Source organism: Gymnogyps californianus, chromosome Z (assembly GCF_018139145.2).
Source record: "Gymnogyps californianus isolate 813 chromosome Z, ASM1813914v2, whole genome shotgun sequence".
Classification (NCBI taxonomy): domain Eukaryota; kingdom Metazoa; phylum Chordata; class Aves; order Accipitriformes; family Cathartidae; genus Gymnogyps; species Gymnogyps californianus.
The window spans coordinates 43,371,813-43,390,536 of NC_059500.1; the positions used below are offsets into that span (position 1 = coordinate 43,371,813).

An 18,724-nucleotide genomic window follows, 5' to 3' on the forward strand; every position below is an offset into this window, starting at 1 on the left:
TTCTGGGTAAATGTTTGATGAAACAGTGTAGGTATAGTAATACTTCAAGTAGAAGAATGGTCAGCAGATGGAAGTGTCAGGCTGTGCCCAGTCTGCGTGGGATGTTGACTCCACTCTGACCCATGAATCTTCACTTTCCGGGTACCTCTGGGCTTCTTTCTGCCACCAAGTCCCAAGCAAAAAGCCAGTCATCTGCGAATGTATACACTGTTGATTTAACAGTTCTTAGTAAATGTGTGTGGATAGTGACTAACAGGGTAGTGGATCTCGATGGCCTTTTTTTTTTTTTTTTTCCTTACATATTAAGAATGTCCTTTTCTATCTAATTTAAACATGAAAATTCAAACAATAAAATAATAGCCTTTTTTTTCCCTTGCCTTTTCATAGGTCAAACTTAGGAATAAACACAGGGAGTCAGGTGTCCATTAGCAGCATTTCTTTTCTTAACAGATGCCAGTGTGGATTTTGCTTAGAGAATGGCGTCTTTGTTGTTTTAGTTTGAAGACAGCCTTGTATTTGATCACTGAAGATACTATACTTCAGATTTATTTAAGTTACAATGCAGAGAAATGCGAAAACAAGTACAGGTATGCATTGCACACCCATGTGAAAGAGAAGTTTGTAAGCCTAGGCTTCTAGTCTTGTATTATTTTTGAATTATTCTCCTATGTCTTCCTTGTCAGCCACTGCATGAGTTGTGAAGCCACTCTGCCAGTAGCTGCATTGTCACCTATTTAAAATTAACCATGTTCTAAGTTTTTCCGTAAGTTTCACAGGGCAAAGAATGTTGTGTTTCAACATTTTGTAGTTTCATTTTTGCAGGATGTGCACCAGGAGTAATAGTAATACTACAATAAATTGTGTATGATGTGTATGTATGTTTGTGCAAGTATGCACGTGAGGGATTACTGCTGCATTTAAGCAACCTGACTTCCTTCCTGGTTCTGCTTTTGGAGATAATACTGCTGGGGGGACTTTCAGATCTCTGGTTGTAAAATTCTTGATGATGCAGTAATATTTGTTACTATTACCATTTGAAGAAAAAAATTTTGGGGAGTTCTTCAGAGATTTGCCAGGTTGTAAGATGCTAAGCTATTACAAGTTTTGATAATCCTCTGTGCCACACTTGAATGGGAATTCATCACTCTGAGACATTTCTTTACTGCTTTTAGAAGACAGTTAATTCTTTTCATTCATCAGTTGGGTTGTTTTTTTATCTGGAAAGAAATTTTTTAAAAGTCAAATGACCAATCATACTGTGTGCTTGAATCAGGAAGTTCTTTTTTTTTTTTTTCAGTCACACCATTGACTTCTCTCCAAAGTACCACGCAAGTGTTATATTAGGATGATGAGTTTTTTTGGGAAGTCCCTGTTTTTAAAAGATGAGGTGGGAGGGTGGTGGTATTATTATTATTGTTATTGAGATTCAGGTATGTTGTGTGGCCTTCAACTGTCTTCTGACAGACAAGAAGATATTACTCATCTGGCTTCAGAGAACTGATCCAAGTCTTGACTAATTTAAATGTGCAACGGCAGCCAGCAGAAAATTGATCTCAGTGTAGTTTTATCCCACCTTGGTCCATTCTGCTGATCTGCTCTGTTGCCATTTCACCTTTGCTGTCTCTTTACATCAGCTAGAGGTATTCCTGGGTTGATGGTGGTAGAAGCAGCGGTTAGCAGAAGCTGTAAGGCATTCACATCCTCTCAGGACATGTAGATTTTTTTTTTTTTTTTTAAATCCACTTTCAAGTTTTCTTCTTTTCACCAGGTGAAACAGGCCCACTCAAGAGTCCTGTTCATCCTGTTATCCAGTGTTGGTTTTGTTTATTATGATGATAGGTAAGATTTTAGGCATGTGTTGCCAAGTTGTGTTTCTTAACTTGCTCTGTAATGGATGAGGCTGTAGAAAGCACAGTTGGTGTTGTATCAGTCAATGTCTGGATCTTCTTATAATGCCAGTCATGGGATTTTAAAAGCCAAAAAAATATATAAAAATAATCAAATCTAGGTTTGACTCAGTGCTGTAACAGTGATAGTTTAAAATCCCACTCCCCACCAGGAATAATGCTGTAATGATTGCAGCTTTGCCTAGCTAGCCCTGGTAACTCATTATGCCAAATTTTTCGCTATTTCTCTGATATTAAATAACATTGCTTGTTTTCTTTCCAATTATTTTAATTTGGGGAGAAGTATCTGAGCAACTCTCTAGTGACACGCTTGTAAATGGTGTTCTGTCACTATTAAGCAGTTTTCCCATAAACAGGACTTTTTTCACAGAAAGATTTGATGCCACTATTTTTAAAAAAAAAGCCATACTTGAAATTTTCTTTATATGCTTTTCTTGTCAGCAACAATATAAAATTATTTATTTTCTGCCCTTGATCATAACAGTCTAAGAGGAACTATCACTGTGAAGTTTTTGTGAGTTCCTGTATATTGTGCTGAAAATGAACATTTTTACTTCTTAGTAATTTTGGGGCAATCCTGTAAATTTTATTATCATCTGTCATATTCTTTTATCCTATTTTCATACATTCTGTGGTGGAAATTTTCCATGATTTCCTTTTTCACCAGGATACTTTTCACACTTTGCCCCTGTGCGTGTGACACTCCATGCAGTTAAGGAGGACTAGAAATGTTCTCATTGTTGCCACTGGCTTAACCAGAAAATTAGTCTGTGGGCAGGCACAAGAAAGTAGTTTTAAGCATTGACCTGGGGAGGGACAGACTTGAGGAAACTTTGAGATGGCCTTCAAAAAGAGAGGGAGATACCATTTTCATATCAGTATGTGTAGTTATACATATTTTATATGTATATACAGTAGATATTTTTCACATACACATATGTATATGAAAAATATTTAAAAATACATATAGTATTTGTATTTGCATTTGGGGATTTTGAAGGAATCTGGATTCCCACGTAGGGAAGCATCAGGACCAAAACTGGAAGTCACTTTGTATTCCACTGATTTAGCGGTGTTTGGTGGAAATTATTTTCTTATGCATTAGTTAAAGCAGAATCTTTAGTAAAAGAGTTAATTGTGTCAAGAAGGTATCTCATATACCATTCTGTGCTCTGTAGGTTCATGTTGAACAGATTTTTGTACTAAATGTGTGACATATCTTGCAGAAAAGCTGGACCATATTACAGAATTACTAAAAAATGTGTGGTACAGCACTCTATTTCACTTTATATATAAGGACATGACTCTTTCATAGGTTTCAGAAAAAGAGAAAAGCTGTGGTGGTCTTAAGGGTAGCCTAAAGTATCTTTTACTATGTAGTAGTTCTGCATTGTCTAGGTTTGTAATTTTGTACATCTTTAAGGAAAGTAAGGTTTTCTCCCCACTGGTAGATTGCAGAAGTGTACAGATATCTCTGGTTCTGATGAACTGGAAGACAGGCAGATATCATGGACCCAGGATGGCCCATACTACATCACCCTTTCTGCAAAGACCTGTGCTTGGTTAGCATGAATTCGTCGGGTTGTGTGGGGCAATTTCTGCCTGGTGGCTAGGCAGTGCCCTGCAGAGGTGGCCTGCGCGCGTAGTGATGCGCTCCTGACCACAGTGAAGGCTGAGGATCCCTGTGAAGGCTGAGGGTGGAAGCAGGCTTAGTCTCACTTTTCAGCTTCAGAGCATGTTCTTCTTCATTACAATAATAATCACTTTGTCCCCAGAGAACGTAAAATTGGTTGGTATGTAACATCGTGCTTGATCTTCTAGGAATGTCTGTAAGGAAGACTGTGTTAGAAGTTTGTTTTATGTGTGCAGGAAATGGGACTGAAGGTTTCAAAATGATGCTCATGGTAAAGGCAAAAGCTTTCAGACGCTCCAGCTTAGATTTTTTGCCGTGTGTGCTATCTCAGAAATGCTTAAGGTTGCTCCTTTAACCTTGCACTGCACTGCTGTGAAACACGCGTCTCTGACAAGACACCTAAAACATTATGTAAGGGGCATAAGGCTGCCTTTGTCCTGGGACATGAATATTATGGTATGAGGCATGAAAACTTTACAGAAATGATTAAAATAAAACACAAGCTGAAAGGCTGAAAAGCACAGCGCTGAGCAATGCACTCTGGTGCATATGTTTTGTTTCCTGCAGGGCTGAATAGCTGGGCGAACTCAGGGTTTATGTGGCTGTGCAACTCCTCATTCTAAATTTCAACTCCTCCTCTTAAGCAAACACAGGAATAATATAAGTAAGCTCTTCTAGTCACAGAGGATGAGCTCACTGAATTGGAGCAAAGGAACAATGTTGTGTGATGTATCCTGTGTGAAATTTCCAACAAGCAGATCTTAACTTTAAGTTGACAAATAGTCAGAAATGTTCATTAACAAACTACTTTTAGTACAAAAATGCAAATAAAGGAAGGAAGGAAGGAATGACTGCCCATTAATGAATATGAGCCAAATTTTAATTAACACTGATATGACATGTTTCTGAGGTTAAAGTTTGCAGGGCTGTAATAGTTACGCTACTTGTTGGTTTGTTTTTTTTTTTAAAAAGCAGAAAACCCCCCACAAAACCAAACCAAAACACAAACATATCTATCGGTTGTACACTGCCTACCATAATGTCCTGAAAGTTGGCCAAGGAAGATCAATTTTTTTCTTACTTCCTGAATTTTTGTGATAAAATGTCTCATAGTAATTACCTGAAGTTAGATGTCTGGACAATTATATCTTCAAGAATGGAAGATTTTAAAATATGCAGTCATATATTATATGTATATTTTGGAGTTTTGTTTTACTCATTATTTTAGTTCTTAAATCAAAATGCAAGTTTTAATTCAGTGGTACTTCAGTTGCTACTGATGGTGCTGTTTGACACTGAACTGGTCCTTCTGGTTACCTTCCAAGTGCCACTTGACACTGCTCAGCCCTGCACTAAACAAGCTGTCAGCATTGTGCAAAAAAAGTCGTGTTTGTGTCCAGAGGCTAAAGCATATCCTTCTTATTTGTCTTGCAGGCACAGGAGAGAGTGGCAAAAGCACGTTTATCAAGCAGATGAGAATCATTCATGGATCAGGTTACTCTGATGAAGACAAGAGGGGCTTTACAAAACTGGTGTACCAGAATATATTTACAGCAATGCAGGCAATGATCAGAGCCATGGATACCCTCAAAATCCCATACAAGTATGAACATAACAAGGTGAGATTTTTGTTTATTTCTGTAGCTGAAGCTTTTCCTCTTTTTATTTTAGGAAATATACTGGAAGTCTCAAAAAAATTACACGTCACAAATTATACTCAAAGTTTAGAAGAAAAGGGCATCTAATCCTGCCTTTAGTTCTCTGCCCTTTTTCTACTTTGACAACACAAAGGTGCTGCTTCTAACAGGAGAGCTACTCTTAACGAGATGCCTGGGGGGTTTGTCACAGGGCAGAGGTTTAATGGTAGGCTGCTGTTTGACTGTGACTTTAGTTAGCCCTTGCCTTTTCCTCCCAGGCCATGCTCTGGCCAGAGCACAGTTAAGCCATTCTTCTGATCTGTAGCAGAACCTTACTGCTTAACGTTTGCCATTAACATTACATGTGGAAAAAATTGAAATTATTAGAAAAATAGGTGGGAATACCTGTTTGTGTGTGGACATATTGTGAAATAAAATTTTCAACGCAAGACCTTAAAACAGTCAGATTCTTTTGAGATTGATGCCGTTATTGAAATTTAAAAGGACAAAATACGTTTTAAATGTTTGGAAGATTCATCTCTGACTAGCCTGACTTCTTTCCAATTTTTCTTTTTATATTTACATTTTAAAAGAAAGATAAGTAAAATAATTTAAGCATTCCATGAAGGAGAGTGAAATGCTTAATATTTACTTGAATACATGGTAAGGCAAAGGATTACATGGCTATATCTCCCACTTCTTGTCGTAGGAGTGGTATGACTTCGATAACAGTTTCTGAGAACTTCTTCTGATTTTTACTGTTGAGCCATTATCGGCAACTTTGTCAGGCAGAGAGTTTAAAAATCTCTCAAAAGTGGAGGGCTCATCTTTCTTTCAGTCTTATGAAAGAGTACTTGATAATTTAGTAATCCTGAAGGAAAATAATAATTTAGTAATCTTGGATGAAAATAAGACTTTCTCTGATTAATTACTCAAAAATTCTTTTATTCTAGTATTTTTTTCAATATCAGAAACTGTCAAAGAGCAGGGACATTTACAATAAAGAAGTAAGCTTCCCTTAACTGGGGAAGACAGAATGAAATAAACTTGCGTTAAGGTGAAAATCTTCTGTGTCGACATATATGAAGTTTAATTATTAGAATTGAACTGCTGTATATGTTTTAAGGCAGCTAATTTAGAAGTAGGAAAGATAAAGCTTATTACCAGGTTAAAGAAGCTTTGTTTCTCCATTTGCATCTGCCAAAGTCATTGCAGATGGTCATCACTTTGTTGGTGACGTAATGTTGCAATAACCAGAGTCTTGCAGGACCATGGGTTTATGCAGTGGGAGGTCAGGGGGATCCTGTCTGTCAAAATCCATATTGTTCCCCTTCTTTAATGGTGGATGGGTTTTTTTGTGCACATGAAAAAGATTGAAAAACTCATCCTAATTGGTAAAAGAGACTATTGAACTTCCTAGTCTGACTGCGTGCTGGTGCTGTCTAGTTTCCCCTCATCCCTCATGAATCAAAATCAAATCTCTAATTAGCGTTAAAAAGAAAACTGCATTTGTATGTGTATTTCAGCCTTTTGGCTCCATGTTTTTGCTGTGCAGAAAGCATACAGCATACTGACCTGAAAAGTAAGTTGATTGTAAAGCGCCATCATTTTTTCTTCAAAATCGGTATTGATTGTCACTTTGCCTTAGTATCTGGAAGTTCTAATTGCAAATCGGGAATTTTTTCCCTTATGTTATACTACAGAGTATATGTTCTGTAGTTACTGTTTAAGTGAAGAGTGCTGAATTTATACAGTGTGTTTATATAGTTGCAGTGAGTCGGTTAGGCTTGGCATAGCTGCATACACATGGCCAAAGCTGTTCACTTTGTCTATATAAAAATAACTTTCCTGAAAGTGGGAGTCTATCTTTGTGCTCAGCTCCTTCACAAGCGTTCCTATCAGTTTCTAATAGGGCTGCATGCAGAGTAACATAGAAGTCACCAACTGACAGGGTCTCAAGGCAATTCCTGTACAAATTCCTTTAGAAAGACAGGGGAAACCAAACTTGCTGCAGCACTGTGCCAGAATAGAGAAGATTGTGGTCTACTACACTTACGCTTCGTATACAAGGTCACTTCACTTTAAAGCAGTGAACACCAATCAATTGGTTAATCTGCTCCTTTCTTTTAAAAGCCGTTGAAAACAAACTCATTAGCCTAGCAGTCTAGAAAACACAGGAAGGGCACTTCCTATTAATTTGAATCTCCTATCAGGAAGTCCTCTCTCTGGAGAGAATATCTCAAAGTTTGAGTAACAACATATTTTTAGCACAGTAGTTGTTTTGCACAATAGTTTAGAAAACTGCAACTCAAGCTGGTATTGATGTGGTTGGGCCTAAAGAAAAGTGACCCTTTTTGTCAAATTCTTCATGTGCTACGATAGACTTTGGGGCTACAGTAGAAATGCTTTTCTCTTACTATACCAATTTTCTTAGCTTTAACTGGGAATTATTAAAATTGGAGTGCTTTGAATCTCTGAATGCTGCCAGAATTTGAAGTGCTCTGGTATCAAAAAGCTAGTTAAGTAGGCAGTTGCGATCTTTGTGTGGTGTACAACATCACAACAACATTTAGGTTGGATTATTTTAATGTAATCAGTGTAGCAAGAGGCGAGTTTTAAGTTTAGCAAGTTAGTTCTTGTGGAGTTGTGTTGGCTTCATAGTCACCAATATAACTAAAGAGACAGAGACTGAAATGTATTGTCCTATGTTATAATAATGCAGGCTGTTTTGAAAGATTTATTATCAGAGTAGTGAAAGTCAGTTGAGAAATGTAACTATTAGTGTTTAGAATGTAATATCTCAGAACTGATGGTAGAGCATTATAACATGAAAGACATTTCTTTTTTGTGTTAAACTTCAGAATATGAGCTCTACTGAGGTTTAAGATATGGGTGAGGGTGATCTCTTCTCTTAGGAATTTGTCTGTCATAGGAAATGGTGGCTTATGGACTGGTCTTTAGTTTCCTTTTGGGTAGATGCTACTGTGCTTCCGTTACTTATTTTTTAACTAGAAGTTGTGAAGTTTTCATATGGCTCTTGAATTTTAGAGTAAGAAGTATTTTATGAAATATGGGAAAGCCTTAGTTTTTTGTAGAAAAGTTCACAAGCAATTCTGAAAATTGCCTGTCTTTGCAAAATTTTATGAGTGTACAGTACTAACTCATGTGCAACCACAGATATTCAAATGCACATTTTTTTAAAAACTAAAATACAGGTTTATGTTTTTTACAATTTGTCTTTTTAGAAAGCTGAACTGTGTATCCATGCTTCTGTCATTCCTTTCAAATACTGAAATAAGAAAACCATTCATTTTAATCTTCTAAATTCTCACATTCCCAGTGTTCTTCATAATGGCTTAGAAGCCCTTCCTTCAGATAATATAGTGTCCATTTCTCCTTTTCTATCCTTTTTTTTTAATGTCTAATATTGCTGAAGGTGGGGAGTATACATGGGTGTTGTTTTTTTTTCTTTCCTCTCTTGTCATTAAGAAGTTCTACCAAATCTATTACTATACTAAACAAATAAATCTATTGCTATACTAAACACCGACTACCACTGTTGCCCCATACTATTCCCTTTCAATGTAACTTCCAAAAGACAAGTTGCCTCTCTGCTCTAGCAGACAGTATCAGGAAGGTGTCACTCTGTGGTGATTAACAGGCAGGAAATCTTACTTGAATCCCATGCCCATAATTTCCTGTGAGACTTCTTAAATATCATAACAAGATAACTAGTGTGAGTAACAGTAACAGAGCAGGCTACAAGAAAGTTTTTAAAGAGGCTGAAAACATAAAAGCAAGTTTTATTATAGACCTAGACATTTGCTGTTAAGTTTCTGAGAGTGTTTTCTGCTGAAATTGTTTCTGTATTTATGCCTATTCCCTTTGGGGAATGTTTTGCAGTAAAAATAAGCAGATATGGGAAACACTTTCAAAGTCCAGAATCTTACTGGCATTATGTTCAAGTCCATGTTTACCTTGTTAGCTCGTTTCTTCTAAGTCAGACAAATCCACCTGAGCAAACAAATAAAAATACAGACAGAAGTAGGACAACAGGAGTGGGTCTGGAGTCAGATTGCATAATTTTTATCTCAGGTAAACAGTTGGGCGTGTTAAGTGTTCTAGATCTCTTTGGTGAAACTTGATGTTGAACAAACCTAGGTTGGAGGAAAGGGCCTCCTGCAGACACCTCACCTGATACACAAAGAGTGTGAAGGACTGAATCCAGAGCAGGAGTGTGCAAACTCTGGGAGGGTTATTGACTGTCAGATGATGCAGAATGTGTGGGATTTCTGGCCTTTTGTCGGGGTATGTTTTTGGGTTTTGTTGGTTTGTTTTTTTTTTTTTAAAGCAAGAATGATGTTCTTCGGATGGTGAAATGAAATGCTTCTTGGTTTGGAACAGGGATAATCAAGTGGCACTTCAAGCAGATGGAGAAACTCGAACAGTGCCATCTGCACAAATAGTATTCTGCAGCGTCTCAAAGCTGGAGCAGAGGGCTTAAACCAGGTTACAAGAAAAAGAGATTTATACTAACAGTGTTAGTTAGTATTTAATGCATCGTAGTGCTCGGTTAGTATTTAAGTACTCTCAGATTTTCTTGTCCAGGCACTCAAAAACAAAGAAAATTTACCCAATAAATAGGAGCCTTGCAGAATAGTTAAATGCTTCTAATATCTGGAAGCTCCAGATGCATTATTTTGGCAAGAAATAGATTGCTGCAGAGCCGGCCAACACGGAAGACAATATAGTTAGATTTAAAGTATCATGGTCCTTTAACAACATGTATTCAGATGCAGGAACTGAAGATAGCTTTTTTTCCCCAGGAGCCATAATGTGAGGTAAAACCCATCTCCCTGATAGCTGTATTTCCTCCTGTGAGGACATTGATCAGTGAGCTTTAGGGGCTCCAGTAAAGCCATGAACAATTTGCTCCCGAGCACTTCGTAGAGAGACCTTCGTGAGGACTTTGACAATCCTGACCAGGTCCCAGCCTCTCCCCAGCCATCCTTCTTGTCTTTTTATCTGTCTCCCGTCAGTCATTTACTCCTCTTATGCCCTGCCTTTCTTTCTGGCACCTCTCCAGTCTTACGTACATTTGACCTCAGCAGGTCTTTATCTGCTTACCTGTGGCCTTACCATTTTGTCCTACTCTCTGCTGTTTTCCTTCTCCTCCTTTATATTTGAATAAAATTTTTAAAAACTCCAAAACCCCCCATACATGTAGTAATTTACATCCTGTCCACTTTCTCCCAGTTCACTCGCTTGCTTGCTCTCTGTTTAGAGCAGAGGTCTCTTGCTTTTGTGTCTCTTGCTGCAATGGATTCATACGTTGCTTGTTTCCTCTGCTACATTCTGCTTAACTGTTTCATGCTTTACCCAAACAGAAGTGTGAGTTTTAGATATTTTTCCAAGTGTGGGGAAAAAATGATTGTGTATCAGAAGTAAGCTAGACAAGCAGGGTTGAATGTTCCCATGAAGATAAACATGCAGATAAATGAACACTCTTCCTTTCCCCACTAAAATAATAGGTAATTTTGCCGATATGAAATGAGGAAACTGTCTTAGCCTGCAGTTCAACATAAATTTGAAAACTAAATTATAGCTACTCTTTTTGCAGAGCAATAAGATTTCTTCCTTCCTCCTTTTATATTTCATTTTAAGTGAAGCTCGCTATTTTTTTAAATACCACATTTTAAGTGATTAACTACCCTTTGCTAACGGGAAGTGATAAGTCATATACAAAAACACTCATGTGGGGCGTGATGTCCGTGTTTTATCTTTCCAGTTCCACCATTTTACTGTTTCTGCTAGTGTGGAGAACGAATGGGTGGTAATAATGCTGGCAGATTCTTGTAGATTTTGTGATCACTTGTACCCTGGATAAAGGACCATAAATATAGGAAAAGAGGCTTCTAGCATTTTTTTTTTTGTGTCCTTTCTTTCTGACTATTTTGATTCAGATATCTTTGTCGCTTAGTTATTTTGCTTGCAGAGCTACTGTGTGTTTGAAAGGAAATGCATGCTCTCTGACAATGAAAATGTGAAATATGGTCATGGCAACTTTTGTATGTAATAGGAGTTTGGCGTTTATTTTAAGGTAACGAGATTCTGTACTCTTGGAATGGTTCTGACTTTCTGCATAATTAACAACAGTTAAGTAAATATAGGTATTTATACAATATAGTTTTATACAGAAAATACATAACCATATATAAGTATTTCCTAGAGGAAAATATTTAACAGTAATAGCTTCCTAATTATTTCATTCATTTCTACAGAAGACATACTACAGTTATCCAGCATGTATTTCTGAAGTAATTTCAGATTGAACTATTTTTGTCATATTTTCCTCTGAAACTTTATGAAAATATTTCCTTCCCGCAGTAAACTTTTCTGGGGAACTTTGATCCAGTTATGTTCCAGTTATATGATGTAGAACGACTAAAAATTCTTGAAATCTCATGTCTTTGTTGTTCATTTCTACTAACACACAAAAGTTGCTTGAAATAAGGTTTACTGCAATGGATTAAGAAATCTTCAGCTAAAATGGACCATATTTTTCTGCAGGTTTTGTCAGTCTCTCTTGTTCAGTTTGCACTTCTATGTGGTAAAAGTTACAATGTCTGAGATGCAAGAAGGCTTTGTCTTATAATAAAATTCAGCTTTGGCTTAGAAGATAGGCTAATGTTAAGCAAAAGAGTTGTTTTAAAAAATCAAAACAAAACACAATCCCCCCCTTTTTTTCTCAAGTATAATTTGTTTTGTATTGTGGGATGTATTGCCCGATAGAGGTATTCACATCATTCCTTTGATTCTCTACTTTTTCTGAAAGATTATTTTGCTCTTTTTTTCTCCCTGGTTAAAGTAGGTATAAAGTCTGCACGTGAAGGGTTGATTACATATTCACGCTTCATCAGTCCAATCACATGCCTTCCTGTTTTCAGACTATGGGCCCGTGTAGCTCCACTCTTAGACTTTGTATTCACTTTGGGTGATTGCATAGAGGTGAGGCATGAGGCAAGAGTCCAGTGTTCTGCTTCTGGAAGAGGAGGTTGGCAAGGGAAATCTATGCATGACATTAGTCATGTTACAATTTTTTTCTAATAGCTTTTATAACAATCAAACGCAAGGCTGTGGTTGCGTGCTTCAGCTTTGGCAAAAAAGTGTACAGGTCTTCACTGTAGGTTGTTTAATGTTATGGTGGACCTAAGATACTGGATAGGTAGGAAAATCATTTATTATGAGCAGGTCACTTCTGTGAACAGTCTCAAGCATGAGAAAAGAGAGCTTAATATTGTGTTGGAGGGGTAGCAATTACCAAGAGTTGCTTATAATCCTTCCAAACATTTCTCTAACTCTCACGTGTCTCTCCATTTCCTTAGTCCCTATCATATGCAAGAGTTTGTGGGCACTTGGCTGGGGCAAGTGATACTGTGGAAAAGCTGTTACGATTAAGGTTTTTTCTTGTTAATTAAGGTTGTTTCATGATGATGACTTTCCATTTTTCTTGATGTGACCTATCAGCCAGAGTTAAAATTTGGCTTATTGTTTAGTTGTTAACCTTCTAAGCCCATTTGTAGATACAGTGTAGTAATAGGTTGCATGTACATGTTTTCCTAGTTTGGAGAGTTACTTAAAAATTTGCAAAATGCATATTGTGTCCTGAGTCATTTGTGTTTGGAGATGCTCTCTATTTTTAGGTATTTTTTCTTTGGTAAACTGTGGCCGCTGGTTTGAGAACTTAAGCTCTCTGTATGTATTGTTGGCTGTACAAGCAGGTAGATGAGTGCTCTTGATGTGCGAAGGTGTTCTTTGCATCTGGTCTCCAGTCTTTATCCAGCTTTTTTTTCCAACCATAAACAAAATGCTGCCAGATGTACAGGATGGGTGAAAAGGTAACTGCCTGTCACTGAAGCATGAAGAAGCCTTGGGCACACCTGCCTCCCTCCTGGACTCCAGCACAGCCATATGCTGGATGGAGGAACAGTGGGGATGTGCCACAGAGGAAGAGCTATTGACGTAGTCATTATGTAAGCCTCATAAATCCTGTCGTGGTGTTCGGGGTTAATTACACCACTTCATGGCTATTTTGATGTTTGTTTCTGTTTATCCAAAGAAAAGAAAAACAGAAGGATGGGATTTAATGTTGAGTCATTATCTAGTCTGTATCTATTTGTAATCTACAGAGATTTTACTCTCTATGTTGTAGAAGAAAAGCATCATCTTGACTTTGGAAAGTCTGACTGCAGACTTGCTTTTCTAACTGTGCCATTTGTAGGGCCATCCTATGTCATGTTGCATTTGTGAAGAGCTTTAGAACAAAGTGGAAATTAGATTTTTATGTGTGTCCTTGTATTAGTGCCTGTTTAGTCAATTACGATTATTACTGAGGTAGCTCGGCAGTTTCTTCTTTACTGCTGGTTCTCCTCAACTCGGTGCTTGGAATTGGAGAAACATAGTAGCACCCATTACTCAAGTCTCCTTCAAGGATCATTTAAAGCAGAAATCTGCTGAGTACGAAACAGACATTCAGTAGTTTTTACACCCACAGGATTCACTAAGTATTCTCTGAGACTACATTGGCAACTTGTAGTTGTGCAGAAACAGGATTTGTGCCCCATGTAAGAATTTTAAGAGTTCTTCTGATATAATAGCACTGTTCTGCAGTTCACTAAAATACTGCTTCTGAACCGAGTGTAGTTGCAAAGGTAGTATCAGTTACCAGTCCACTTTTTCAGTAACAGAAAAGAATATATAGTTTCGATTGGAAGCGGGGGTTTTTTGTTGCTTCTGGTTTTAATTCTTTATTTGTTTTCATTAAGGGCACCAATCAAGATGATATTCCATGAAAAAGTACATTGCTGTGTCTTAAGCCATAACAGCATATGTACAAGATCGTTTGAGAATAAAACTAAGGCCAGACTAATTCATTGTACCACACTCTGAAAGCTAAACTCGCTTCCTAAAGGCACCCATCACAATCAAATAGGAAGAATCTTATGCAATTTTAAGCTCTTAGAGGGTAAGCTTTTCTCCCCTCCCCCCCATAAACGCATGTAATCAGATAAAACTGTGATTTCTGGGACAGAATATTTTTGAGAAACTTTTAATGTACGCTTTTATATGATTCCTTTGACCCTATGCATTTTTTTAAAGCTGCTTTCATTCAAACTCTGGATTGAAAAAGGACTTCTTGAAAGCTGAAATCTTCTGCAGTAAAGCTTTAATTACTTTTTCTTATAAACCTAGAACTTTATGGGTTTCCTTTAGTTATTTTTTCCTCCTTTTCTTTCTTTTACTTTCTCTGTCACTCAAACTTTTACATACTGCCTTGACCTTTGAAAAGTTGAAAGAGTAAAAATGAAGGATTGAAAATAAAGCCATTCAAAACAGTGCAAAAACATACCAGATATTATAAAGTCTCTTGCAGCCAGTAGTCTGCAAATAAAAAGAAGGGCATGGGACAGAATGAAATGCGGTGACGTTTTACGGATTTTTAAATTTCGATGTGCAGTAACAATTTGGGGAAGAAATTAACTTAAATACTTTGTTTTTTGAAAAAGCTGGAGTTTTTTCAACCACTTGCCACTTTGTAAGCAGCTTTTGAAAACTTCTGCAGTAAAAGAAGTTAAGTGGTTCTATGATGATGATGATGGAGGAGCCACTGGTATTGGTATTGGACAGAGACATCACTAAAAGACTTGAAGAACGTTTGACCAGTGCCTGTATGTACTGTGGTGTATGCAGTATAAAATGGATTTTTGTTAAAGACAGTTGGAGTTACTTGTCTGATTCAAACTTGCTCATAAGGGAAGGTGTTTAAGGATATGTATGAGGAAATTGAGGAATACATGAATGGACAGATCTTCTCAGAGGCTACAAAGGAGCCTGCACACTGAGAATAAGTGAGGTGTTCCTGCAAGGGAGAACATAGACCATGCAGGTGATTTCTAAAATATGGTCAGGAAGTTTCTAAGGACCCTTTTGTGATTTAGAGGGGGTATGTCTATTTGTGTAGGCTTGTTAGTTTTTAGAAGCGTGTTCTTTTAGAATTTGTGTAGTGACACTGTGCTGTGTATAGTTCATTAACTGCTTGCAACCCAAGTCTTCCCGCTCTTAGAGAGGAATCTAAACACCTGTCGGCATTTTTCCAAACTGAGTCTTGGAATTTTTTTAATTTCACCTGTGGGTAGTTCTAGTGCCACTGACCAGGAAAACAAATCGTGCGACCTCATTATTAGACTCATTGTGAAAGGCCTCATTTCAAACAAAAAGTTCTTCCGTAGGGCAATATTTATAAATAAAACCATCCTAATCAGAGAGGGGCATGGCAGTACAGCCTTGTAGCTCATGTCCTTCTTGTGTGATAAACAATGACTTGCACTGGCTGCCCTTGCCGTAGCGGCATACTCATTCACTGCACTGCAAAATGTTTTAAACAGCAACTCCCTCCTGTGAAAAATTATGTAACTATTCCGCATCTCTCTTTCAGAAAAGTACATTTTAAAGAAGTAGATTTTTGAGGATCAAATATTAATGATTGAGAGAAGCTGTAGCTTGCTCGCTAGCTCCGTTGTTTCCTGATTCCAGTGGTGTGTGTATGCTCTTACTGGTATGTTTCTGCCTATCTGTCCCTTTTTGGACGCTCGTCATCTTTTGTGGTGTTCCTGTAGAGCTTCCTGTGCACTGCTGTCTGATGATACCATATGAATCAGCAATGTGGGTGGTGTTTTGCCCATCTGACAAATAAGAAAACTGCAACAACAATATTTTTAATTTTTCTTCATTGAAGTCAGTCCTATTCAGAGAGTTACTTTCTTAATTCGCATTGGGATGCATTTCTGTGATCCAGTAGGTCTTTTTCGGTTTATCATCTGCTGATGAGGATATGCAGTGGAAAAGAACCTTTTATGAACGCATCCCAAGCAGGTGTTATAACTGTCTGGGTGTACTGAAACAGACATCGTCTACTGAAACCTTGCCAACGTAAAATGCAATCAAATTCTGGCTGTTCAACATTTTAATGCAATTTTTCATTGTGTCCTGCATTAACGGTCCAAACTACATGAGAATTAAATTTTACGAATTCTTTCCTCTTGGGAAAGGAATGAAAATTAGATTTCTCATATGAAGCTACCACAATGAGAGGAAATTTACATAAATATGCCTTGGAGGGGGTTTAGTAGACATGTGTGTGAAGGGAGTGATATAGTTGATATGTAGGCTGAGTTGTCAAGAACCTACTTTTAAAGTAAGGGTTAATCCCTGAAGATAGTTTTGTTTAGTAATGCTTCTCTGGTGTTCAGATGGTCTCATTAAGTCATTATTCTTTGAACATGACATAGTTATTTCTCAATAGGGTACCAAATAAGCTTTTCCCCTAAATACCTTTTTTTTTTCCTGGCCATTCTAGATTTGGTGATTAGATCTCTTTCTTCATGTTAAGGTTTCTGTTTCTTTTTCTTTTTCTTTCACCTTGGGTATTCTTTCTATCAGATCTTGTGCAATTGTATTCTGCTGAAGAGTGTAACAGGAGGATAATAAACAAGAACTGTTATACTGCTGGGTTTTTTAACCGGTTCCCATATTCCTTTTGAACTTCCAGTCTTTTTGAAATTTGAGTTTCTCAGGATAATCTTGGTTTTCTCCAGCAGTATGGATCACAGAATTAATCAGATAGGATCATTATTTGACATAGCTTCATACGGCTGGACAAAATGTGGTTAAGATGGCTGTGGAGTACAAACTTCCTGATTTAGCTGCATTTTCCAGCACCCACTTTGCAGAGACAGGGTTATACCAGCTGCAGTGTTCCGGGGAATTTTACTACAGTGCTTGTTAAAAATAGGTATTTCCAAGTGGCTGAGGAACCGAACAGAAAACAATGCCATAATTTTGGGTCTGCAGTTGGCGGCATTGCACAAAATACAAAACATCCGTTCTATAAGCTACATGAAAAGAAGGGACAGTAGCTGTCTCTTCCTTACAATGAGCAAAAATGTGATGCATGCTTTTACTATGAAGTAATTTTGTCTTAGAAACTGGAGTTCATAGATACTTTGAAAGGCTGAATAAAAATGTGCTTGACCAGAACCCTACCGCACCCAAAATTCAGACATCTGTATTTGTCTGCATCTCCTAATTATGCCTCACTGCATCAGCAGATGAATGTAATGACAGTAACAAGGATAAATCTTCACTGTTATGATAGGTTAAGGGTGCCAGCACTGTTACAGTTTATAAATAAAATCAGTAACTGAGCAAAGCATTTTCTTCTGCACTTCATAGAATTTTTTTTTCGTCAGCACAACCAATTGTAGAATAAGGGAAAGGCTCACACCCTTTAAAATGTTTCTTCTGTTTTGAGGGAATCTTGCCATTCTGAACGTTAGTCTGTGCTGTCTTTCATCTTCTTACAGCATCTTGCTATGTTAAACAAACATAGCATAACAAACATAAACAGCTGTGCTGTTAAAGACCAATAGGTAGGTCTGAAATACTAATAACTAGACCTTGAAATGAAGAACAGTGCTGGAAAAGTGCTCAAAGCTGTTGGGAGACTGTTCCAAGGTAGAGCTTTTCCTCCCTTTCCAGCGTGCTAGACTGTGGCTCCATCCAGTGCCCCAGCCTCTCCACCCCTTGCCCCACTTGCAGTAGCACTCTCATCATGAGCTGTTCCAGGATGACCCCACATACAATTTACAGCACGGCGTCATGAATGGAGAGCAGCGGTAGCATGCCCAGCACATGTCACTGTGGATCACCATCAGCTACACAGTCTCTTTTGAGCTAGGTTCTCTCGCCTGTGTGAGTGAGCTGCAGTAGGCTGTAGGGATCCTGTCTTCGATCCCTCTCACTTTCACTGGCTCATGCGGCCATGAGAAACTCAGTTTTACCAGAAGTGTTGAATATGCTTGCTAAATCTGGGTAATTTGATCTAAATATCCTATACTAATGCCTTAATTTGTTTTACTTGCTTAATTTACTTAATTTTAATAGCTCGCATAGCTGCCAATAAGTAAATTGGAGCAGCGTATCTAAGCACCTAAATATGAATCTTGGATAGGATCCCACAGCATTTAAATTAACATTAATGTTACTTACTTTAAAGATAGAAAACTTTAAGCAAATGAATTTGAGTATGGCGATTGTCTTTTTTTTTTTTCTGCTTTTTGACCTCTGTATGAAACAAAACTGTTTCCTCCCTTTATAACATCATTGTACCAGCGTGTTAATCATACTAGTTAGGGGTTGCTTCAAAACCTGTATGATTGCAGAAGCAAATATTGAAATCATGTGTTTGTGGCTCAGTGCCTTGTGGCACTGTGCAGGCATACAGAAATACGTGCTCTGCATACACAGGAGCTGGTTCAGATAATTGGCTGCAGGGGTTTTGGATATATGCTACCCATCCCCAACCTTGGGATCTCCACACTTACCTCCAGTCCCGTGCAGTATTCATGTTGTGAGTGTACAGAGATGTGGTTTGACCACCATGGGCTTTGATGAAGTGGGGAAGCAGAGCAGTATCTGCCAGATCCATT

At 37.8% G+C, this 18,724-nt stretch overlaps 1 protein-coding gene across 1 annotated transcript in view; it reads left to right on the forward strand.

The window, feature by feature from the left end:
* Nucleotides 1-18,724, forward strand: part of GNAQ (G protein subunit alpha q) — a 137,320-nt gene that overhangs the window by 40,337 nt on the left and 78,259 nt on the right. The window contains exon 2 of the mRNA XM_050912575.1: nucleotides 4,975-5,159. Within this exon, the coding sequence (XP_050768532.1) occupies nucleotides 4,975-5,159 (185 nt within the window). The remainder of the gene's footprint in view (nucleotides 1-4,974; nucleotides 5,160-18,724) is intronic.